At 53.3% G+C, this 22,917-nt stretch overlaps 9 protein-coding genes across 9 annotated transcripts; 4 read left to right on the forward strand and 5 right to left on the reverse strand.

Moving 5' to 3' along the window:
- Positions 1 to 41: 41 nt before the first annotated feature.
- Positions 42 to 3,902, reverse strand: RHO25_006366 (uncharacterized protein; the record flags this gene model as incomplete). Its single annotated transcript, XM_023597196.2, has 1 exon — positions 42 to 3,902. The coding sequence occupies one exon, from the start codon at positions 3,900 to 3,902 to the stop codon at positions 42 to 44; it is 3,861 nt and encodes a 1,286-aa protein (XP_023451878.1).
- Positions 3,903 to 4,340: 438 nt separating this feature from the next.
- VMA21 (vacuolar ATPase assembly integral membrane protein vma21) lies at positions 4,341 to 4,798 on the forward strand (the record flags this gene model as incomplete). The annotated part of the gene is made up of 3 exons (XM_023597197.1): positions 4,341 to 4,438; positions 4,503 to 4,594; positions 4,665 to 4,798. The coding sequence occupies 3 exons, from the start codon at positions 4,341 to 4,343 to the stop codon at positions 4,796 to 4,798; spliced, it is 324 nt and encodes a 107-aa protein (XP_023452674.1).
- An 812-nt stretch (positions 4,799 to 5,610) lies between these two features.
- On the reverse strand, positions 5,611 to 6,921 carry RHO25_006368 (uncharacterized protein; the record flags this gene model as incomplete). The annotated part of the gene is made up of 4 exons (XM_023597198.2): positions 5,611 to 6,194; positions 6,246 to 6,422; positions 6,475 to 6,552; positions 6,717 to 6,921. 4 exons carry the CDS (start codon positions 6,919 to 6,921, stop codon positions 5,611 to 5,613), a joined length of 1,044 nt encoding a protein of 347 aa, XP_023452675.1.
- Positions 6,922 to 9,604: 2,683 nt separating this feature from the next.
- RHO25_006369 (uncharacterized protein) lies at positions 9,605 to 10,561 on the reverse strand (the record flags this gene model as incomplete). Its single annotated transcript, XM_023597200.2, has 3 exons — positions 9,605 to 9,667; positions 9,721 to 10,230; positions 10,352 to 10,561. The coding sequence occupies 3 exons, from the start codon at positions 10,559 to 10,561 to the stop codon at positions 9,605 to 9,607; spliced, it is 783 nt and encodes a 260-aa protein (XP_023452672.1).
- Positions 10,562 to 11,799: 1,238 nt separating this feature from the next.
- Positions 11,800 to 12,021, reverse strand: RHO25_006370 (uncharacterized protein; the record flags this gene model as incomplete). Its single annotated transcript, XM_065602776.1, has 1 exon — positions 11,800 to 12,021. One exon carries the CDS (start codon positions 12,019 to 12,021, stop codon positions 11,800 to 11,802), a length of 222 nt encoding a protein of 73 aa, XP_065458848.1.
- Positions 12,022 to 12,549: 528 nt separating this feature from the next.
- On the forward strand, positions 12,550 to 14,141 carry RHO25_006371 (uncharacterized protein; the record flags this gene model as incomplete). Its single annotated transcript, XM_023597201.1, has 2 exons — positions 12,550 to 12,988; positions 13,102 to 14,141. 2 exons carry the CDS (start codon positions 12,550 to 12,552, stop codon positions 14,139 to 14,141), a joined length of 1,479 nt encoding a protein of 492 aa, XP_023452673.1.
- Positions 14,142 to 16,174: 2,033 nt separating this feature from the next.
- On the forward strand, positions 16,175 to 17,064 carry RHO25_006372 (uncharacterized protein; the record flags this gene model as incomplete). The annotated part of the gene is made up of 2 exons (XM_023597202.2): positions 16,175 to 16,206; positions 16,257 to 17,064. The coding sequence occupies 2 exons, from the start codon at positions 16,175 to 16,177 to the stop codon at positions 17,062 to 17,064; spliced, it is 840 nt and encodes a 279-aa protein (XP_023452671.1).
- A 280-nt stretch (positions 17,065 to 17,344) lies between these two features.
- On the forward strand, positions 17,345 to 18,427 carry RHO25_006373 (uncharacterized protein; the record flags this gene model as incomplete). Its single annotated transcript, XM_065602777.1, has 1 exon — positions 17,345 to 18,427. The coding sequence occupies one exon, from the start codon at positions 17,345 to 17,347 to the stop codon at positions 18,425 to 18,427; it is 1,083 nt and encodes a 360-aa protein (XP_065458849.1).
- A 410-nt stretch (positions 18,428 to 18,837) lies between these two features.
- On the reverse strand, positions 18,838 to 22,830 carry RHO25_006374 (uncharacterized protein; the record flags this gene model as incomplete). The annotated part of the gene is made up of 1 exon (XM_023597203.2): positions 18,838 to 22,830. One exon carries the CDS (start codon positions 22,828 to 22,830, stop codon positions 18,838 to 18,840), a length of 3,993 nt encoding a protein of 1,330 aa, XP_023451794.1.
- Between the last annotated feature and the right edge of the window lie 87 nt (positions 22,831 to 22,917).

The raw sequence follows: 22,917 nt of genomic DNA on the forward strand, positions 1-22,917 counted from the left end.
GTCCAAAAGTTCAGCGACAATGCTGAAATTCAGCAACACAACTAGTACTGGGCCTGCTTCGACGCGACCTTGAGTCCCTCGTCTTCCAAGCCCTTCTTAAATGCATCCTTCAAGTCGTCACCATTAGTAGTCTTGGTCTCATCTGGCTCTTCTTTCTTCACCTCTTCCCGCTTTAGCTTCTCCGCCAGCATTTCTTCAACCATCTGCTGACCGGCCTTCTCCGCCTTCGTCTCATCTGCCGCAGTTGCACCTTCGCCAGCAACACGTTCGTCAAGCGCAATTTTGGACTCGCCGAGTGCATGAATTTGCTCTTCAATGGTGCCCTTGGTGACGAGACGGACGACCTCAACTTCGCGCGTCTGACCTACGCGATGCGCGCGGTTCTCAGCCTGGATATCATCTTGAGGGTTGAAGCCAGAATCGAAGATGATGACTTTGTTTGCCGCCGCCAAGTTGATGCCCGCACCACCAGCACGTGTCGATAGCATGAACACTGGAATGGTCTCATCCGTGTAGAACTTGTCAATCATGTCCTGTCGATCCGCCATGTTCGTGGACCCGTCAAGTCGCAAGAATTTGATGTTGAGGGTCTCGAGAACTTCCTCCAAGATGTCCATGAGTGTGGTGAACTGCGAAAAGACCAGAGTACGATCGCCATTCTTCACAAATGCCTCAATGAGCTCTTTGAATTTGACCACTTTGCCAGCGTCCATCCACTCCTGCTTCTTCAGCGCGAATTTCTTGTGCAAGAACTGACGATCGGGATGAGCGCAGAACTTGTGAAGGCCGAAGTCACCACCCTTGACACATTGCGCAGCAGTGCCATCGAGATAGGCTCTGATTTTGTCTGGTGGGTTGCTACCAAACTCTTCGGACTTGGTCAAGGTAGTGACAAGTTTGTTCAGCTTCTGGTCGTCGAAAATTCGCCTGGACAGCAGTGGATGAATAGCGGCTTTGCGCAGAGCCATGATAATGTTGGCACTAGCCTTGTTCACAGCGGCGGACTTCTTAGTCCCTAGCGCAGTCTTTTCCTTGAGCACTTGCTGGAATTGATCAAGCAATTCCCCATAATAGTTCGCCTGTGTGTCCGTCATTTCGCAGTATTCCACACGCGAATCCTTCTTTGGGAGGTCGAGCACTTGCTGCTTCTTGCGGCGGAGGATGAACGGGGCCATAATACTACGAGCTCTAGCCACACGTTCGTTGGAAAGCAGCGCAGCCGACGATGTATCCTTCGTCGTGGCCTTGTGCTTGAACAGGAAATTGAGGTCCTCGCGCTTCTCGGTGAATAGCTCAGGCATGATGAATGCTAGGATTGCAATGAGTTCCTGCAAGTTGTTTTGAAGTGGCGTGCCCGTCAAAAGAACCTTGTGGTTCGCATCGATCCGTGTAAGCTGATTGTAGCGGTCGGAGTTGGGGTTGCGCAACATGTGCGCTTCATCGTATACGCACACTTCGAAAGGCCCAAACCTTCGCAAAAACTTGTTGTCGCTCTCCTTGACTGCCATATCGTAGGTCGTGACAATGACATCGGTAGTGTCTTGGTTCGCTTCCAAGTCTGCCTGCAGTTCAGCGCGTTCGGCCTGGGATCCATAGTATGGCCGCACTGCAATGTCAGGTGCGAACTTCTCGAACTCTCGCAACCAGTTCTCAAGGGTAGAACCAGGCACAATGATCAAGTGGATTCCATCAACCTTCTCAACATGCAGCTGCGCCAAGTAGGAGATGATCTGGCACGTCTTGCCAAGTCCCATGTCGTCGGCCAGAATGCAAGAGATCTTCTTGGTGTACAACATGTACAGCCAGTTGAGTCCCACGAGTTGATACTCCTTCATAGGTAGGTCCTTGTTCATGATCTCCGGCTGCTGCAGGAATTTGCCTTTGCGCTTGCTCTTGATGCCGTTCTGGACAGGTGCATCTTCAGCGACCGAGCTCGCTGGTGTGCCAATGCCAGAATCGTGTGCCTCGTCGAGGCTCATAAGTTGCAGCTCTCCATCCTTGACATCACCAACACCCCAGGCTTTTAAGGCTTCCTGCAGCGGCGCTGCCATCTTCTCACACTTGACAACCAATTCGTCGACGGCATCATAACCTGACATAACCTCGATGCATTCTTCGACAAGCTGTTCTCCAAGCGCTTTCGTCTTCTTCGACTTCTTTCCAGCTTTGGTCAAAGTCTCCTGCACGATTGCGCGAACCTCATCCAGGTCGTTGAACGGGCGTTGATCCAATACAAACTTGATGTTGTCGACAGGTTTGGCCGTGATCTCAGCAAGGTCGGCCACTGTCGATTCGTTGAGCAGCTTGAGTACTCTCGCCTCTCTCATCCACACCACATCTTCTGAGACCTCCGCAACGACTTGCTGTTCAGGCTCCCCGTCAGAGCCATCACTCACATCATGAATTATGCCCGAGTCGCCATCCTCGTCATCAGAAATAATGACTGCCGCACGCTTCTTTGCAAGTCTGCCTGGTCGAGTGCGTACCGGAGGTGGAGGTGACGACATTGGACTAGATCTCTGCGTTGTACGCCCGCTGCCACGGCCTCGCTGCACTACCTCATCGTCGTCTTCGTCACTATCTTCGTCCTCGTCGCGTACAACGCGTGCATTCTTGCGCGCACGATACTTTTCGGCGATCGTCTGCTTCGCTCGAATGTCCTGCTTGGCGGTCGGGCGTGGCGGCCCCTGTGAAGAATTCATGGGATGGTATGGCGACATGTTCTGAGCCACACCTCTTCTCGGAACAGGACTGAGACTAGAAAGTTCATCCGCGGTTGTTGAAGATTGGCTGCGTTCGCTCTGGTCGACCAGCCATGTCATAGCAAGACTCTCGTTACCTCGAGTCTTTTGCAAAGCATGAAGACATGCCACAACACTGTATTGGGGTAGAGCATTCTGGATGGTTTGCACCTTCAATCGAAGGTGATAGTCAGGAATTTCATTTGCAGTGCGGCATCCTGGATGTGGTTGCTGTTGCACAGGATGACCGGGCGGCATTGGTCGCGGGGCATATTGTTGTTGTCCAGGCATCTGATACATTGGTGCTTGTCGTGGCATCCGAGTCGAGTTGCCGTAAGCACCTGCCGAGTCGTACACTGGTTGCTGATAGGGGTAGTGGTGATACCCGAGGGGGTTGACAGGCGCTGGACGGGGCTGCTGCGGCGGTTGATGGTGAGGTTGTTGGCCAGGTCTATGACTGAACTGACTAAGCATCGACATAAACGGCGTGTTGATATTGTTGGGAGTTGGCGCATATGCCTGATTTGCACGAGGCGACTCCTGAACCCGCTGCATCTGGGGCGGCGACGAAGGCAGATGCACACCCGCTCTCTTAAATTCCGTGGGTCGTAGCGGCGCCCGAGGCAGCTGACGGGCCTGGGATGGCTGACTCTCATGCCGGACAGGTGGATCGTCATCCTCATCGCTCTCTGCAGACGTAGGCCAATTTTGTGATTGTACGTTGACTGGACGCCGAAATGCCGTTCCCGGCGGCGCCATTGCGCTCGCGAGTAGGCCACCACGCACGCCTTGTGCCATGTTCAAGGGATTACGGATCGGCTGCGGAGTCGGTCTCTGTGCCGTTGATCTCTGCGGTGATTGCGCAGCGGGCGAAGAGCGCTCGACTTGCACCTCTGGCCGCATAGGCTGCGTCGGCTGCGTGACATGATCGGGCGTGGAAGAGGCCCCAAGATCCGAGTGGAATTGGGCAGATGAGTAGTTCAGCTGGTTCTTCCTCTGCTGTGTCGGCAATGGCAGCGTTGCCGCGGTCTGGAAATCATCTGCCTTGAAGTCGTCCCCGCTGTCTTCGTTCGAGTCCCATTCCTTCCCACCACGCGCGTCATTAAGTTTCCTCCTCTTTGCAGGCGTGCCATCGCTTATCGGGTCGAATCTGTCAGCCATGATCGGCGAATGTGCCGCGGCGGGCTAGTGGTACAGGAGTGTGCTCCGTGATGGCGGCGACGTGACAGGGCAAAGCGCAAAGCGGAAAAGAACGCGAGGAACAAAGAACACGCTGTTGTACAAAGGCCGCGGCCGGTGCGAGTGTTGACGCGCCGCAAGAGTATGCAAAGTGCAGTGCAAGCCGTTAAGTGTCGGAAGCGAGGTCGAGTCTGTGGGGGGAAAGTGGTGTCAAGTGAAGTTAAGCACAAGTGAAGATGTCGACAAGCACGCAGCCAGCCAGCCCGCGGGCCTTGGACGCTTTCAGCCCTACGCGCAACAAGGTTCACCGGGATCACGCCCATACAAACGTCAGCCACTCCGAGCAAACCATCACTGCTCGCAACTCCGTCACGCAACAAACACAAGAACTACCCGAAACTCGCATCTACGTACCAAACAATGGCGACTCGAAGAATCAACACGTCCGAAAAGACACACCTCGACCAAGATGAGACCAAAGCCGAAGTGAAGTCCAACATCAGTCCCGCCGTGCCATCGTACGCACACCACGCACCATGCTAGCCCATTCCCGTCCCTCACATAATAACCGAAACCCTCCAGTTCCGTGATCTACAAACTCCTCGGCTTCACAATCGCAATGTTCACCTTCCCAATCGGAACCTACTTCCTGACCGTAAATTTGGTATTTGGTGGTATGTTCAAACATCGCCTCATCCAAACGACCACACACATCTCAACTAACTCTCGTCTTCTCATTGACAGGCAACTCAACATACGCCGGAGGTCTCGCAGCCGTAATGGCAAACGTAGTCCTAATCAGCTACGTAATCGTAGCCTTCAACGACGACAAGAGCGAACGAGAAGCTTTAGCAGAAGAAGAGAAGAAATCGCGTTGAAGATAGTCAGCGCCATGAACCAGACCAACGTCCCTATCTATGCAGTGCATCGCGGAGTACCATTTATTCCATCGCTATCTAGCATTGCGTGGCACATTCCAACGAATCGCCGCAAGCAGGCATCAGAAATCTCGTGGCATGGGTCAGCGGAAGTGCCTCCCACCAACGCCGCTCGTACCTTTTTCTTGTCCCTTTATCTCAGCCGCATCTGCACGCACGAGACAGGCAAAGCTTATCGCACCTCAAGCATCAGGCTTGCAGAGCAGAGTCAAAAGCACTTCAATCGATAGGCCGGGGCATTCAATGTTCAGCCCAACCAAAATTGAAACCGCAGACATACTGCGAGAAGAAATAAGAGTCCATTTCCATTTCTAATGACCCTAGTCCCGCATTGTTTCGAAACAACAAAATGAAATAGTCATGCCATAAGTTCAGAGATAGTCCAAAGAAGGAAAGGCCCCTCAAGACCTGGCTATCCATCACCGATTCTTCTTCGTCGTACGTCGTAGCCAAGTTTTTCTCAAAGCGGAAATTATCTCGCTTTCTTTTGCTTGTTCTTCTTTCCATGAATCAATCCCAATGTTTGACAGGGAGCACGCCGTCACAAATCAGAAAATCTCCAATCGAGCACTCGGCGGAGAGTGAAGACTCAGCCAAGTTGCTGTTCATCTTCCCTTTGCCGTGCCATCCCACCATGAACTGCATTACTCATTACATTATTATGTGCAACGAAGCAGAAAATGCCGAAGAGACCTTGTTCATCAGAGGACCTCCATATGCGTGCACGTAGAAAGATGCTGCTGTACATATGCTTAGTCTTTGCCCTTCTTGCTGAACATTCGGCTCAATCGACTCTTTCTCTTCTCTGGCTCCGGTCGCTTCGATGATGGAAGGCTTCCAGGAGCGGGTGATGGGGTGCCATAGCTACTCGTGTTGCCGAGAGGAATGGGTCGTCGGGCGCCGTTCGGTGGCTGAACAGCGCCACCGTGCTTCATCGGATACGCGCCATCTTCGGGGATAGGTCCTGGAGATCCGGAACCGTAACCATTGTGCGAGTATCCGTTCTGGCCATAGCCACTTTGACCATAGCCGTTTTGCCCATAGCCATTCTGTTGGTAGTTCTTATCAATGGAGCTATTTTCGCTGCTGGGGTCTGTGCTGTTTGCCCATGGTCCTGTGCTATCGGAGCCATTTGTCACCGCTGTCGCCATCGTGTCTTGCGAGTACTGGTGTCCATGTTGTGGAGGGTATGGTCGTGGCATGTTGGGCTCGGACTGCATTCGAGGAGCGCCATAAGGAGGCCTGCTCGGACCTGGTCCGTAGCCTTCTGGTCGGTTTCCGTAGTATCCTCCTCCGTTGCCATTGCCGTATCGAGGTTGTGGTCCGCCATTATTGCCTGCAGATGCTCATTAGCGCCAGTCTTTGCGCCGATGCTGAATGTACCCACCATATGCACTGTTTCTCCTCGATTGTCCGTAACCATTCGACTGGTCATTATAGGACTCGGCACGCCCGTAGTTTGATCGTCGACGATATCCAGAATCAATAGCTGCTTCGAACGAACGAATAGTGTCTAGGGGACGCTCCATGCGCGGTCGCGTTGGGTTGGACAGGTCAGGATCGGCTGTATGGATTGATTAGTCTGGGTGTTGCCGCTTTCGGCAGGACTCGCTTACTGATAATGTTGCCGTTGGCATCTCGATGCTGTGTCGCGCGCAGAGGCGACAATGTGCTCTCCTCAATGATAGCAGCGACTGCAGGTGAATTAGCAAAGATGTCCGACGCCGGGCGCGACTTGATCGAAGAAGCCATTGGTGTGAGTGGATGGATGTGCAGAGTAGGCAGCTGGAATGAGCACAGAGCAGCGGAGGTGTGATGTTATGAAGAAGGCTGGGGAGATAGGTCGACCGTTACCCACCTGCCGGAGTAGCCTCAGTCAAAGCGGCATTAGGATTGGCCTTGCTGGTCGTACTCCAGATTTGTGATTTGCGCGCCTTTTCTTTGGGACTTTCAGTCAGATCCTCCTTCGGACGCGACGATCCGCTGTTGTCGCTGCGAAACGAGAAGCCCCGCGAGCGTGCCGAGGGCGACTGCGGACCCGGAGTGCGCAGCGTCTGTTCCATCGCAGCGGCGGCGCAAGGGCGTTGCAAGGGCCGTTGGGGAGAATACAGTGGTAGTGGATCCAAGTGGGTTCGGAGAGGAGCCGGCGTGCGATAAGATGGTGGTGTGTGCGTAGGCGGTGCAGCTGCTGGGGATGGATGCACGAACGAGCGACAATGTCTCTGCAACGACGGTCTGCGCGGTGGCGGCGGCGGTGATGATGATAATGGGGGAGAAAGACTTCACGGAAGGGAGCTCAATGCTGACGGCGACGGCGGCGACAGTACATGTATACCTGAGTACGAGGCTTTACGCGTGTGCTTACAGCTCGGCAGGGACGGGCGTTCATCGATTTAGCTTCAAGCTTCACCGGGCAAAGATAGAGCGCGCTCCTGCTGCACCATCCCGAGCGGACGACGCACGCCTGCCTGCGCCGCAACGCTGCTGCATTCACAGCGTGTGCGCGTGTCCCCAGCAGCAGCAGCAACAACGTGGACAACACCATCCGGTCCACCGTCTCGCTCTGCTGGTGACGCTGGCGTTGACGTCGTCTTCACGAGGACGAGGATCTACCGCAAACGCTTCGCCAAAATCGGTGATGGGCGCGAGCACGGCTCAGCTGTTCCTTGGCAGAAGAACCTTGCAACAACACGCTGCGCATTCCACTCTGCTGCATTCGCTTTGTGCGCATGCGCTGTTTCCAGCACGACGAAACAATTCCGCCATTCGCAAACGCCGCTCCCGCCATCTTCTGCAAACGCAGAGAATCATCTATGCCAACATTCTGCCAGCAAGACATGCGTTGCACAAATCATGGCAGTTGTGGCGCGATTTTCGTCTAGCGCCAAACTCAAAGCCACTCGCTTCCGCGCCAGGGCAAAATATTCGTGGCCATTCATGCATTTTCGCTGTCAGCTTGGCCGATTTGAAACACCTTCCACGAGGCTGGTCCGAGCCCCTGTGGTCTGACGTTTCAGACCACTGGACTTGTCGTGGCTGTCGCCGTCTCTCTGCATGAACAACCGGACACCTCAAGGACCGAGCTCCGTACGCTGTATGGCACATATTTGTATCAAACTTTATGCCAAAATTCTATTAGATTGCTGAGCAGGATGGTGAAAGGCATTACTGATGAGTGCAAGTGAAGAGCAGCATCACGGATCTCCATGGTCGTTGCACGCCCACACCGCTCCGCCACGCGATCCAGAATCCCATGCAGTGATCTTTGCACGCACGCCCACTGCCCACGCCTCCGACGTCAGGATGTTCGTTGATGGCTTCTGCTTAGCGGATCACGGCGCTGCAAGGTCCCGCTACAACCATCGACATTCCCCTATAGTGATCAAATCTCACCACCCGTCAGCTTCCGCCTTGCTGGCGAACTTGTGCATGTAGTGCGTGAAGTCCATATGTACAGCATGTGTTTCGAAACTCTGCCCTGGCGTGCCCAGATCCTCCCCAGCTCTTCGCTCTTCGACGATGCGTTCAGTAGTTCATGGCCGACACGTGGAATTGAAACATCCATTGTTGCTCCGACACGATCGTTCGCGCTTGACTTGGCGCGCTGCACAACGGTGAGTGTGTGACGGCGCCGCTGGTTTGGCGTTGGCAACACACCTCCCAACCACCGCCACGACGCGGCCGCATTGAGTGGCATGAACATCAGTCATCAGAGTCTGAAAGCATCATCCGCGAACACAACATGACCCAATGCCGCATACCCTCCCATCACCAAAATCATCTCGTCAACTGCCCACAGCAACACCCACTTTCTCGCCCATTTTCTCCTCACCTCCCTTCCCATCAACCTCCTCACTCCCCCTCACCGCCCCCTCCAACAAAAACACCACATCCTCTCTCCTCCCCTTCTTCTTTCCCTCCCCTTCCTCATTCCAAAGACTCCAATCCAGAAAGTACCCCACCACAATTCCACACCTCCTACATTTCACGAAAAACCTCTTCTCAAATCCATCTTCCAACTCTAACATCGTGGCCTCGTTCTCCACTTCTACGGCATCCTTGATCAAAAGACTCGTATTCGCATCTAGAGCTTCTTCTTCCGTGCTGATTTTGAGAACTGAAGATTTGTCCGACTGTCGGGCGGATAATTGCTTGAAATTTGCTGGAGTGGCGAGAAGGAGTTGAGAGCAAATGCAATGGTAGGTTGATATCGTGGGAGGCATTTTCAAATTTTGCTTGTTTTGTTTTGTTGCTATGTTCCGTGTTTTGCATTGAACCTACTGGTCGGAAAGAGGATTTGAATTTGGGGAAGGGATTTCTGCCTGAAGCTGCCTTACTGGCTGGAGCAGCACTACTAGGGATTCCACTAGAAAGCATCTACAGTCATGATAAGGTCGGAACGCCGTGACCGTCATAGAAAATGGAGAGGACGATCTCAGAGCATCGAATTCATCAATTGTTGCGAGCTTTTGCTTTCATTCTCTCATAAAATCTGGTGAACTTTCCTCACGTCCGCACTGGACGCTTCATGATGCTGTAACGGCAAACGCCCCTGTATGCCTTACCCCTCACACGCTATGCTACAATTCATTCCTCTGATCTGTCATCCAAAACTTGCGATAAAAGAGAAATTTCGCGAAAACTCCGCGCATGGAGGCAATGCAGATGACAGGAGATGCTGCTGGCCGCGATGTATGCAACTCTGTTCACAGTATGCAAAAAGAAAAAGTACTCGCGCGGCGTCTTCTAGTCCTTCCACCGATTGAGAAATTTCTGCATGTCGTCCGTCGGTCCTGCTTGCGGCGCGGCCTAAGAGCAGATGTCAGCGTGGCCGACGTAGCAAATTTGGTGTCTCAACTTACAGTGTTCTCCATGCTGCTCACATGGAACGTCTGGCTTTGAGTGATAGTGGTCTGGACCTTCGCATTCGGCAGGAAAGTCGTAGCTATCGTGTAGCCGCTGGTGGGATGCAACGGCTTGAAGTTCTTGGCCGATATCTTCGTCGGAGGAATGCCTTGCATCGGCGCGTACTTGGTGGCTCCAGACTGATCCGCGTAAGGCACATCAAAACTGCCGCCATCTGCTCCCACGGCAGCTCCTGCGTTGTTTGATACTTGGTCAATCGTAGCTGGACCAGCTGTTCCTGTCACTGACTTCATGGCCGTCGCCACGCTCGCTGGTGCGGTACCGGTCAAGCCTGTTATGCTGAACCGATCCGAGAAATTGATCACTTGTCCTCCCTCTTTGGCCACCGATGTCATCTTCAGGTAGAAGCTATTCTTAACGTTCCCCGAGACGGCAGGGTCGACAGTACCCTGGGCTGACATTCCAGCAGAATGTGCACCCTTAGCGGACAGCACTGCCAGAGCGACCTGGTAGAGTGGTCAGTGCACCCCTCTTTATGTCCTTCACTCGAGGTGTTCGCCGCCAGACGATTGGCCATGCAGATTCATTGCTTCTCCTGCTGTTTCCACGCCAGATGTACTGACTTACCGAGCTCGAATCGTCATTTCCGCCTTGCATCAATTGTATTTGATATGAAGTCAGGTCGCTGAGCTTCGGCGTATCCCCAGAATCATCCCACTCTATCGATATCGTGCCGGCGGAGAGAGTCGCCCCAGCCGCTGGCTTCGAGAACTTGACATCTGCAAGTGCTGTCGTTGCGAAGAGAGCGGTCAATGGGAGGAGGGTAGAAGGCCGCATCGCGGGCAGAAGGCTCTGTAAATGTCGCAGGCGGGTGCTGAATGCGTTCGCGTGAGGCTTGTGGATCGTCCAGCGACCGAGTAAGTGTTGGAGGACTCTTTAGATGTCGCTGTTGTCGTGAATTCGTAACGAGCGTGGTTTTAGTGCGTAAGTTCGTTGTGAGTTGCAATTGCAAGCAATGTTGAAGCGCAAGTACAGACCAGTGCATGCGCGTTCCTGACAAGGGTGCACGATGGCGCCTGCGGATGATCGACCCGCGCGTTCTAGCGTGCCGAGGCGAAGGATCCCTGCGAAGCTCGGTCCCTCTATGTATGGGATGCGACAGAATCACAGAGACCAACAAATTTCTCCTATGAATTACACAAGGCAGGGCTAGATGAGAAATCGAGGATATAGGAGAAATGATACAGGAGCTACTTTCCACGTTCCGCGGCGCTCACGCCTCACGGAGCAAGCACGATTCAGCTCAGTGCATAAAGCCAGATCTATTTCCAAGTACATGATACAGTAAGACCTTTTGCCATTGGCACGTGTCATACAATGTATCCTAGACACAAGCACATTGGAAGACACAAATGACACTTCAAACTTTTTCAAGATTCCCCTGTGTTGCATCGTCCATCGACGATAAACATGATACCTGCGGCGACACCTCTCTACCTGGGCATTTTCGTATCATGCATCGTAGCGGCTGTTATCCTGTCGCTGTATGGCGCACGTGCTCACCTACCTTGCCTGATTTTGGTCGATTTGAGTTTGATATTGAGCGCAGTCCGTAGTCATGGCACGAATACCAGCAGAGGCTGAACTCAAAGCGAGTACGATCCTGATCCATAGCGTAGACATAACTACAACCGCAGACGACCGGTGTTCTAGCTTTCGAAGCCGGCGGAATGGAGCGGTCCGTGCACATCGGTTGTGCCAGGTCGTGAGTGTATATGGTATGGATTGGGCAGCGAGTTCGTGCCGTGCTGCGAGTGGCTGAGAACGGCATTCGTAGGTGGTCTTGCCCGCGCGAGCTGTAGCGGTGGGTATAAATCCGAAGCCAAAGCACGCGATTTCGTAGCAGGAGCTGTTGCCAGTCGCGCATCGGCAAGTAGATATTGTGATACTCGCATCGAGAGTAACGAGGCAAGTTCCAGGCTCAAGAGATATGTGAGACCGCCGTGCCCAAGTTCCAATGTCATGTTCGGTTTCTCAAGATGCTCAGGCTGGCCAACAAGCGAAGGAATCGCACCTCAATTCCTAGTGCCACCCAATCCAAGACGCTGTTCGCGTGTCATCTTCGCCCTAGATTTGGGCTGGCCAGCAGGAGTGTCGTCTGAGGGCTGAAGGTAGGTCTGTTCCGCGTGCGTGTTCTCATCTTGTCGCTTGAGCGCGTCCCGCTGAGCCTGTCGTCGCTCGTACTCGGCGATATCCTCGACAGTGAGACTGAGCTTGGTAGCTGGACGAGAAAGCATGGTATCGACAAGATGTTATGCGTGTTGTAGGAATAATATATTTGTTGAAAGATGCGTTTGTAGCGGCAGAGATTCGCGGCTTCCAGATGGAAGAAACGACGCGGTCTCGGCTTGGCACAACACAACTCTACTTTGCGCGTGGCGTTTCCATCCTTCTCTGTTCTTACTTCACCTTGCTTCCTTCGACTCACAAGTTGTGCCTCTCTGATCGCAGTCGCTGCTGCGTAGTTCCTCTGCCCTCAGCTTCCATGATGCATCTGGACGATCGCTTTCGAGTCTGCGACGTCTCCACAAGATCTAGCCAGGCAAAAAGATCATCATGCGCCTGCATAGAAGTGCTGAGGCTCAATGTACAATGTGGAATGAAGGCCATTGGCTGAAGCAGTGAGGAATGTAAAGGTATGTCGGTACGGACAACAACTTGTCTTTTGTACTATGGCTCTATTTTTTGGTGTTTCCTTCGTACCCTTTGAATTGAGTTGCAGTCGCTGTTTCGCTGGAAGTCCATCCGTGGGGGCAGCAGTCATCATGCGGTCCTCCCTACTGCGCTCGGGCACATCTCTAGGAGTGCTGCTGCCGTTTGCTTCTCATGCTACAGCCCAATGGGCGCCTGGGGGATCTTATTTCAGCGGCTCAGGCGCACCAGGAGCTGCATCTTATCGACTAGTGGATGATTATACTCCATCTGCATTTTTCGACAAGTTCACCTTCTACAACCGATACGACCCAACCTATGGTCACGTTAAATACGTGAACAGGAGTGTTGCGTTGACTAATGGCTATGCCTATTACTCCTCGGCGAACAATTCCGTCGTCATCAAGCCGGATACGATCAACAAGTGGCCTCCTGGCACGTTCCCGAACGGCGAGTATTTGCCCGGACGTCCCAGTGTTCGTCTGGAATCTTTCAACACCTACTATCATGGCTTGTTCATCTTCGATGCTAGCCACATTCCCACAGGGTGTGGTACCTGGCCAGCGTACTGGCTTCTTGGGCCAAATTGGCCTGCGAACGGAGAAATTGGCAAGTCCTGCATTATGGTTACTTATGGTCGAAACTCCCGCTAACACTGTTTAAAGACATCCTTGAGGGAGTCCACACTTCCGAGACCAACACCATGTCACTACATAGCTCGCCAAACTGTAGCATAATGGGTAGCGGACAGACCGGAACTTTTGCAACATCGAATTGCGATTCGTCTCTGAATGGCAATTCCGGGTGTGGATCTGAGCTCAAAAATACCACGGCCAATCCGAACAACTATGGTGCCTCGTTCAACGCCAATCGAGGTGGAGTCTATGCCACCGAGTGGACTTCCAACTACATCAAGCACTGGTGGTTTCCGCGAGGCCAGATTCCTGCCAGCATCGCAGCAGGAAATCCTGACGTGAATACATTCGGACATCCAGCAGTCAACGCACAAGGTGCTTGCGATATCGACTCGCATTTCCGAAACATGTCTATCATAATCAACATCGATTTCTGTGGCGCTTGGGCTGGCAACGTCTACGATCAGTGGCCTAGTTGCCCACAGAATGTGCCAAAGAATACTCCTGACAAAGCGATCGACCGATGCAATGCTTACGTGGGAGAGTATCCCGAGCGCATGAGTGAGGCCTATTGGGAGATCAACAGGATTCAGGTGTTCCAAATGCCTGCAGACGTGGCCACTACATCTACGTACTCCACGAGTCTCAGCTCAGTTGCACCTACAGGCCGAAGCACAAATACGATCCCTCTGGGAATGGGCGCTACCACTAGCACGTTACCATCAGCTCCGGCCTACACAGGCCCTGTGTCGACAGCGTCTTCCACACGGTCTGTCTCGGTGTCTTCTTCCATGGTCACGTTCGTGTCCAAAAAGTCTATGAGCTGGGTCTCTGAAGGCATCACATACAGCTCACCTTACCCTTTCACAATTGCAACAACCTCGACATTCGAAGTGCCTGGTCAATACAGTTCTGCATCCAGTTCCAATGTAGACGAAAGTAGCAGTGGCACCGCGTCTCAGCCCGCAACAATGCCGACGACCAGTCCAAGACCAGCGTGCCCAGGAACGTACGATGAAGCCTGTGGTGCGCCATCTTCCTCGGACGATCCGTACTGCTCGAACTCCTAGGGCAACACATACGCAATTCAATGTGGGCGTGGTTTCATTGGGACCATTATTCCGCAGGATCAGATCGTGATCACGATCGTACCGGACTCCTACAAAAGAGATATCCTTCCCGACGTCCCAAAGAGAGTCATCGTGCCGAACTATGCCTCTTGCTCAGCCACGTGCGATAACACGGCGGGCTGTGTGGCCTTCCAATTTGAGCCCCCGAATAACTGTACGCTCTTCAGTGAAGTGACTGGCACTTACGATCTACCAGGAGGCGTCGGCGCTGCCTCAGTCCCAGATACGTCTAATCCTCCGAGCTATGCCGTTCCTACAACTTCGTCTTCTGCTGGATTACCGTCTGGCTATACCGACTTAGTGCTTTCATCCTCGACCGCATTAACTACGACAACGGCATACACTTCGCCTTTGAGTGGATCATCGTCGAAAACTTCTTCATCCCACATCGTGAGCTCCACAGCGATCTCCATTCTTCCACCACTAGTCACAACAGGCTCGAGCGCAATCACAGGCATTCCTCCCACCACTGCGCTGCAATCTACCAGTTCAGCGCAAGGCACGACCAGCACTCCGGGCATTCTTACCACACGCGTGCCTAGCACCTGTCCTCGCGTTGTCTCCGGCACTGGATACACCACAATTACGAAGACATACACAATGACAACATGCGGAGCAGGCGAGGTCTGCGCCAATCCCGACTATACAGCTATCGGAAATTATGCAGGTTATTAGCAACCTTGAAGGACCATTCATCAAGACGACCACAAACAGTCGAGGAAAGTCTGTAGTTATCTTGCTGGGCTCTCGGGCACATCGTTCGCGATGTGGCCGCATTCACACGAAAGGCCATTCATGAACAGCCTTTGTTCCCCTATAACATTCGTATAGTTATAGAATGTATTCAACTCGCGTCTGGGGCACTGTAGCGAAACACGGAAACGACAGAACTGTTCGGCTAATCTTGGCGACCGACAGTGTGGATCTGGACCTCAATAACGGAAGACCTTGCCTGTCCGCCGCTCTCTGCACTATCGCTGACGCGTGGTGACTGCTCTCCAGTCAGCTACAGTACGAATTGTTCTCATTAGATGTCGTGGGCCATATCTTCCACAACCAGAAAAGGATAGTCCACGCAGACCTGCATGGCAACCTCTTCCAGCTCTGCTCACAGACTCGATGTCCGCCTGACCGACTGGAACGACAAAAACGCCGTTGCATTGAGAGCAAGACAACGACAAGAGATTTATTCCGAAAACGAAGGCAGGCAAGGCACGGTACTCTCAGCAGAAGACGTCCCTGTTTTTGTCGTCGCAACTTACGACGAGACCACTCCTGTTGCTTGCGGTGGACTGCGACCTCTCTCATCCACTGTGGCCGAAGTCAAAAGAATGTACGTCGTGCCAGAGTTCCGAGGACGAGGGTATGGCGCTGCGGACATGGTATTGCAACAGCTTGAGACTCAGGCCTGCCAGCGGGGCTGGAACATTCTGCGGTTGTCAACTGGAGCCCATATGCTCCGGGCGCGAAGGTTCTATGAAGGTCGTGGGTTTTATGAGATACCGTTGTATGGGGCTTACGTGGAGTCAACGTGGACCGTATCTTATGAGAAAACTCTGAGAGCGGACTCGTCCTGTGATACGTCATGTTCGAGGCGACGAATGCCTTACGATCCCTTCTTCTGTATCAGCTAGGCGCACTTCCAACATTGAAGAGGTATGCTGCTGATGAATGTAGTGACGTGAGCATAGATAGTAGAAGCGTTAATTGCACTGTGTTTTTTGTTGCATCGGTGTGTTGAGTTGCCTTTCCACCATTCATCTATACTCGGGACGGTCGATGGCCAAGTCTTGCTCGTTTATCTGCGGCTTCTTTCTTAATACATGTATGTCATGAGGATGTTGAAGTTGATGTCGAAGTGCGAAGTGCACTGACACACATCCCCCACTTTCTCGGACCACGCACCTCCCCTTGCAGGCAGCTCATACATTAGAGGCACACCGCGTCTACACATCCCGCCAAACACGCCCAACATGGCCACAACAGATCCTTTTGATGCAGCGCTGTATGTTTGCCCATCGCCTCTCACGCGACAACGCTGACCCGCTCCTCTAGCGACCTCCTCCGCCGCCTTCCACCCTCCTCCACCCAGCAAAACCTCAACGGCATCATCTCTCTCCAACCTTCGCTGGAAGAAGACCTTCTCTCCTCCGTCGATGTCGCTTTGACATCCAAACGCTGCACCAAAACTGGCCGCGACTACCTCTGCTGCGACTACAACCGCGACGGAGACTCGTACCGCTCGCCCTGGTCCAATGAATTCGAGCCTCCGATAGCCGAAGACGATGCCGCCGACTTGATCCCCTCTGGTCGCGTACGCCGCATGGAGGAAGTCTTGAACCAAGGCGTCGATGTCTACCGAGAGCTGTACTACGAAGGTGGCATTAGCAGCGCTTACCTCTGGGCACTGGACGAGGGATTCGCAGGCGTAGTGCTGTTCAAGAAGAGCGTGAGTGGATCGGCTGCAGGAAAAGGCGGTTGGGACAGTATCCATGTGCTGGAAGTCAACGAAGCCGCGACGAAGAGAAGCGCGCACTATAAATTGACATCAACAGTCATTCTGGATCTCGGGCTGCAATCGAATGCCGTGGATAACCTAGAACTGGCGGGGAATTTGACGAGACAGACACAACAAGACAGTCCTTTGCAGGGACTCCGGGATGCCGAGATCGAACAGAGTCACGTCGTCAACATCGGCAGGATGGTGGAAGATATGGAGACGAGGATGAGGAATATGCTACAAGAGGTGTATTTCGGGAAAGCGAAGGATGTGGTCGGCGATCTGAGGAGTATACAGCCGCTGAGCGAGGCGGAGAAAGATCGTGCGGCGCATAGGGAGGTGATCGATAAGATGGGGCGATGAGAGAGTGATACAGACTGGCGCGGAAGCTGCGTGGTCAGGCGTGCGCAAATGGACGGCAGTGGCCATGGCTGTCAGTAGAGCGTCGTGGCGTGACGACGCCAGTCATGCGACCAGATGAAGCATGATTATAAGATACAGGTACGAAATGCATGAACAAATCAGCTTCTACTTGATCAGCTATCACAATACCCATGAGCGGTCGGCCATTGACCGATCCTTCAAGGCCTGAGCTACTGACCGACCAGAATCTGCGGCATCATCCCAAGCCCCTGGAACAGCCATGGCCATATTGCAAGGCATGCCTCCGAACAAGCGCCTCAATGCCTCAACTGGAAAACGACAACCCGGTCAAACCAAACCTCTTCCCGAACTCCCTCTCGTCAAACATAAGCCCTCTTCTCTGATCGCCATCACCAACACTACTCTCCCACTCTCATCTCTTCGTCTCAAAGACATCGACCTCCACAAACTCACTCTCAATCTTCCTCGCCGCCAACGAACCGGAAAATGGTTCTCTCACCTCCCCTCTCCAGCAGGCCTCTTCAGCACCCTACCTCCAAGTCTCCGCCGCAAGATTTTCACTCTCGCCATGAAATTCCCTGAACCCTTCGTCATACACGCCTACCGCGACGAAGGAAACCGCCTGGCTCATGGACCCTACGTGAAAAGGAAGTCTGGCAGTGGGGGAAGCTCGTCTAGCAATGAAAGGGAGAATCTCCTCGCTCTCACCCGCGTCAGCAAAGCGATACGCTACGAGACACATTTGCTATTCTATCAGCAGAACACATTCTACATCAACCATGATCCGGATTTTCAAGGCAACGACGCGAAGAGCGTACTCACAAAATTCCGCACTATGATCGGCGAGGAAGCCTTTCAACGGATCCATGGTTTAGGATGCTGTTGCCAGGTGAGGAACGAACGGGTCTCGAGAGTTCTGTGGCCGAGGGGTGAAATTGGAGGTCAAGTCATCGAGATTGTGAAGCGGTGTGTCGGGGCTCTGGAGGAGGTTGACCTACAAGGAAACAGGTCAACCGAAAGGAGATGGGGAGGAGAGGTCAGGTTGGAGATCTGTTTGGAAGGATTGATGAAGAGACGCGAGAAGAAATCGTTGCGTTCTACAGAGCGAGGAGAAAGGTTGCGGAAAAATGCGCAGCCGAGCTTCTCGATGAGGATTCAACTGGACCTGGGCCTTCCAACATGTATGTGGGATCGACATCTGGCAAAATGGGCCAAATTGGCTGATGAGGCGGAGAAGAGAGGCGATATGCTTCGGGCGAGAGGGCTCAGAGAGGTGGTCAAAGAGATGCGAAGCGCTGAAGGCAAGCTGGAGAGCGTACTGCCTTTGCAAAGGAGGATTTGATGTCCACTATGCAAGCGGCAGTGTACCAGCTGTCCAGTCGGAGTGACCACAAATGTAAAGATGTACTACACTGGACGATTTGGAATGTAGAGGCAATTGTGACGTGACTCAATATAATTAATCTTCAAACCCAATCCTGGCCGTTTTGGTTCGCGAGTCAGTGAAATGTGCGTCAGCCTTGCGTACCTGTGCGACGAAACGTAGTGTGTCTTCTTGATGAGCGAATAAGACTCGTGGCCAGCAAACGTGATAATTCTCTGTACTAGTCTTCCCGGCTATATGTCTGCGTTGACAGGTTACTAAGCGAGCTACGATCCCAACTGTCTGCACTTATGCATTAGGTGACAGGAAACGTCGAAGAGGTGGGAAGTGGGACTTGCGCGAGACACGATGCATGCCTAGGCAATACATCAGTCATCATCGTCGCTTTCTGTAACCACTCGTCTCTTCCTCCCTTTCGCGAAGGGTCTGACATCGATTTCCACCACGTCATCCTCTTCGAGATCCGCTTCCAAATCAAGCTCCATCTCTTCCTCGCTCTCAACGATCTCATCCACATCGCTGAGTCGACTTCGCACTCCCTGCTTCAGCCTACCACGCTTTGGAGCAGGCGTGATAGGTTGGGAGGAGCTCATCATGCTAACCTCATCACTGGGTGCCATGAAAGCAAGATCTTCACTGTCAGGTTGCTCCTCCTCCTCCTCCTCGCCGCTTGTGTCGCGGGAGCCAAGTTCCTCACCCAACGCGACCTGCGTAGGGATACGCATCGCAGCTGGCGTGCGCTCAGGACTCGATTCTTCTCCTTCGGCGGCCGCATCACCGTAGGATGGTTCGCGTTGCAGGGCCCGTTTCTTCCTCGGTCTTCCTCGAGGCTTGGGGGCAGGCTGCGGTCGCACTGGAAGTGGTAGCTCGGGTTCTGAATCGGGCTGGGCTTCCTCTGGTATGCCGCCGACTTTGATGCGGCGAACTCGTGCCCGTGACTTTTTGGTGGGAGCCCTCCCAGCTCGCCCCTCGGTCTCGCTGTCGGATGGTATCGTTGTCGGCTGCAGATCGGTGGTTTCCTTCGGCCGCACGGCAGGATGTTTCGTGACAGCAGCAGGAACGATTCCAGATGCAGACTGTGGTTTTGGACCTCTATTTCTTATTTGTGGACTGACAAGTCGATACTTGGCTAGGCCAGCGTCTTCTAGGTCACTCAGATGCAGAGCTTCGTTGAGCTGAAGACACTTCGCAGTGGTGATCTCGTGCACCGCTTTCATTGTCTTCTCGGCTAGCAGAGCAGCTCGACCATGACTGATATACTTGGTGGATCCAAGGTTCCGCAACTTCTCGGGAAAGCGTTCAAGATCAGGGCCAGCCATAACCCCGTCCAAATCCGCGTCCGCAGTGCGGGCGTACTTCTCTTCCAGCTCTTGTTGTTGCTCGCGCGTGAGCAACACCTCCTCCAACGGCGGCAGAAGAGCGATCTCTGGCTCAGGGGTGATGGCACGTGTGATTGGCATTGATACCTTCTGGAAGACGGGAGTCGTGTGCTTCTTCCTTGACGCTGCCGGCTTTTTCTTTGCCACGACACGAGTACTGTCATCATTATCACCTTCGCTGTCCGAATCCAGCTTCGATGCCTTGACAAACCCCGTTCGAACATTGTCTGGCATGTGGAACTTCTTCGGAGGTCGTTTAGTTTTGCCTCGTCCCTTGCGATGCTTCTCGTTGAGGTCCACAGGCTGTGTATTCTCAACCGGGATCTCGACCGGTCTCTTGTCGGGCACTGGCTTGAATTCTCTCGGTAGGATGCGAGGGCTCTGGTCGTCTCGGTAGGAGTATTTCGTTGCATCTGCGATCGTCTTCTGGATGTATGCATAGTTGTCCTGAGCTTTCTCATAGTCTCTCTCCTCTTTGCCCTTCGTCAGCAAGAGTTCAACCTTGCCGGTCCGCTTTCGCCCCGTGCGCCCGATTCTTTGAAGCATGCGGATAGGAGATGAAGATGCATCGTAGCAGACGATCATGTCCACAGTACCAATGTCAAGACCTTCCTCGCCAATCGACGTGGCGATTAGTGTGTTGTACTTTCCGGCCTTGAAGTCCTGGATGATCTGGTTCTGCTGCTTCTGGTTCATTCCCTCCTGCCCTTTCGACGCAGCTTGGCCAACAAACACATGAGGCCGGATCGTGGGCTCGTTACGCTTCAAGACCCGGCAGATCTCTTCTGTGCTGTCTCTGTAGCTAGCGAAAATCATGATGCGAGTTGCGCTCGGTGGCACATCACTGCCTTGCCTCCCTTCGCCAGCGTCCAGGAAGTGGTTGAGCACAATTTCGCGCAGGTACTCGAGCTTCGGATGGCCGATGAAATCTGGATTGTTAGTCCAGGTCCGAATAGTGCCCATCATTTTCACAAAATTCTGATCTTGTGCGATGTTCGCAGCAGTCTTGCCCTTCTGGGCACCACTCTCCACCTCTCGCTGAAAGTTGAGCACACATGAATAGAAGGGCCCGATGCCATGGTGTTTGAGTAGCCCAATACTATGGGCCAGGCTGGACAACACGTTGAACGCGGCGTTCATCATGCCTTTGACCGGCATGGGTGCTTTCCGGCCAGCATCAGACTGTGTCCATTTTGTCCGAGCTTGTGTAAGACCGTAGGCAGTCAGTGCGAGTGGATCGTTAGACCAGTATGCATTCTGTCCACGAATCTTGTCAAGCAGTGGTCTCAAAGTCTTAGCAAACAAGTCCATGATCAGCTCCTGCTCAGGGCTAAAGTCGAAGACTTGAGTATCGGTGTGCTTCTCATGAGTGTACTGCCTAATGTCGAGGGAGCTCTCAGTGCGAAGCTCAACACGCGCAATGCCAAGGTTGTCGATGACAGCTTGAACGGCCTCAGTTGTGGAGCCAGGGGTGGCAGTGAGAGCCAGCACGCGGAAGCTGCTGTTGAATCGACGCAGAAATTGTACGACTTCAGTGTAAGCATATGCGCCAGTCGCTTTGTGCGCCTCATCCACCACGAGTAGCACGAACTTCTTTGGGTCGCATATACCAGTCTTCAGATCGTTGATGACTGTTTGTGGCGTCATGAAGAACACCCGTTTCTCAAGCCATTGATCAGCTCGAGCTGCTGGAGTTGTCTCGCCAGTCATTAGTACTGTGTCTCCCTTGGGTATGCCAACGATGCCATAACACGCGTCCATCTGCTGGGCGATGAGGGGCTTCGTCGGCGCCATAAAGACAATTTGCGCATCTTTCGTCCAACGATAGTAGTTCAGCATGACTGTTGCTGCGATGAAAGTTTTCCCTAGCCCTGTCGGTAAGGCGACTAGAGTGTTGTGGAAAAGACTTCGCGACACAATGTTGAATTGGTAGTCACGTATGCTACCGATGTTCGTAGGGTATACCCAGGTTGCCATTGCTTGCTCGTCGAGCTTGTGGTGAGTCGGGTTTTCATCGCGATTCGCCAGGGGCCAGGCATGCCTTTTCTGTGCTGCTTGAGATGCAGTGAGATCTTGTGTCGCAGGCTGACCGAATATCGTCATCTGCTTGAGACCATCTTGTGGTCCACGGAAATTCACAGGACGGGGTGCTTGAGATTGATTCGGCTGTGACGACAACTCGATAACGGCATTCCTGTTCGGCGATTTTTCAGGCGAAGATGAAGAAAAAGCGTCCTCCGGTAGATCTGCTAGATCCTGTGTCGCATCAAAATTGGCTTGGGTTCCCGTGCCCACGTGTTGCTTTGCGTAGCGGCGTCTTGCCAATTCATCTTCCTCTGCTTGCAAACGTGCGGCCATAGTCGCATCATCCTCTACGACAGGTGCACGGACCCGACCAGGCACTGACTGGAAGTAGTTGCCAATGCTGTTGATAGCAGCCGCCTTGATACCAGCGGCTCCATCCGGCATGTCACTGCGCTTCGCTGGAAATGCCAGAGGCACCGGCGGTTTCGGTCGTTTCCATACTGCGCCTCTGAAGGCTTCGGGTCGCTCATCAAGGCCATGTTGTGTTTGGGTATAGATCATATCTGGGAACCTGCCTCCTTGCTCAGGGACGTGAATCTTGAATCGGCTCACCCTGGGGACTTCCTGCACATCGCCAGGGAGTTCCCCAGGCAAATATGGGTTGTCTTCAATGTCATCGCTACCTCCACTGGTGGCCTGTGTGAAGCCATTGGCCGTACTTTGCAAGTTAGCAGAGACCTTCGGCGGGCTATGTGCCTCCTCGTCCGTCTCCGACCACTCATATTCGACATCGCTGGCTCCATCGACATTTGATGGGCCTTTCCGAGTCACCCGGCGGCGCTTGGGGGGCCGGGAAGATGGCTCAAAGTCATGAGGCTGGGATGCTTCTGCCTGGGTGGCAGCGATAAGAAATACTGTGTCATCGTCGTCGGTTCCAAAGTCGTCACTGTGCGGCATCTCTCATTTCGTCAAAGTCTTGTCGTTGATGTTGCGGCATGAGGTGGCAACCGGAAATGGGAAGCGCGTTCCAGTCGCGTCGGCCGT

Source organism: Cercospora beticola, chromosome 4, assembly GCF_033473495.1.
Source record: "Cercospora beticola chromosome 4, complete sequence".
Lineage (NCBI taxonomy): Eukaryota > Fungi > Ascomycota > Dothideomycetes > Mycosphaerellales > Mycosphaerellaceae > Cercospora > Cercospora beticola.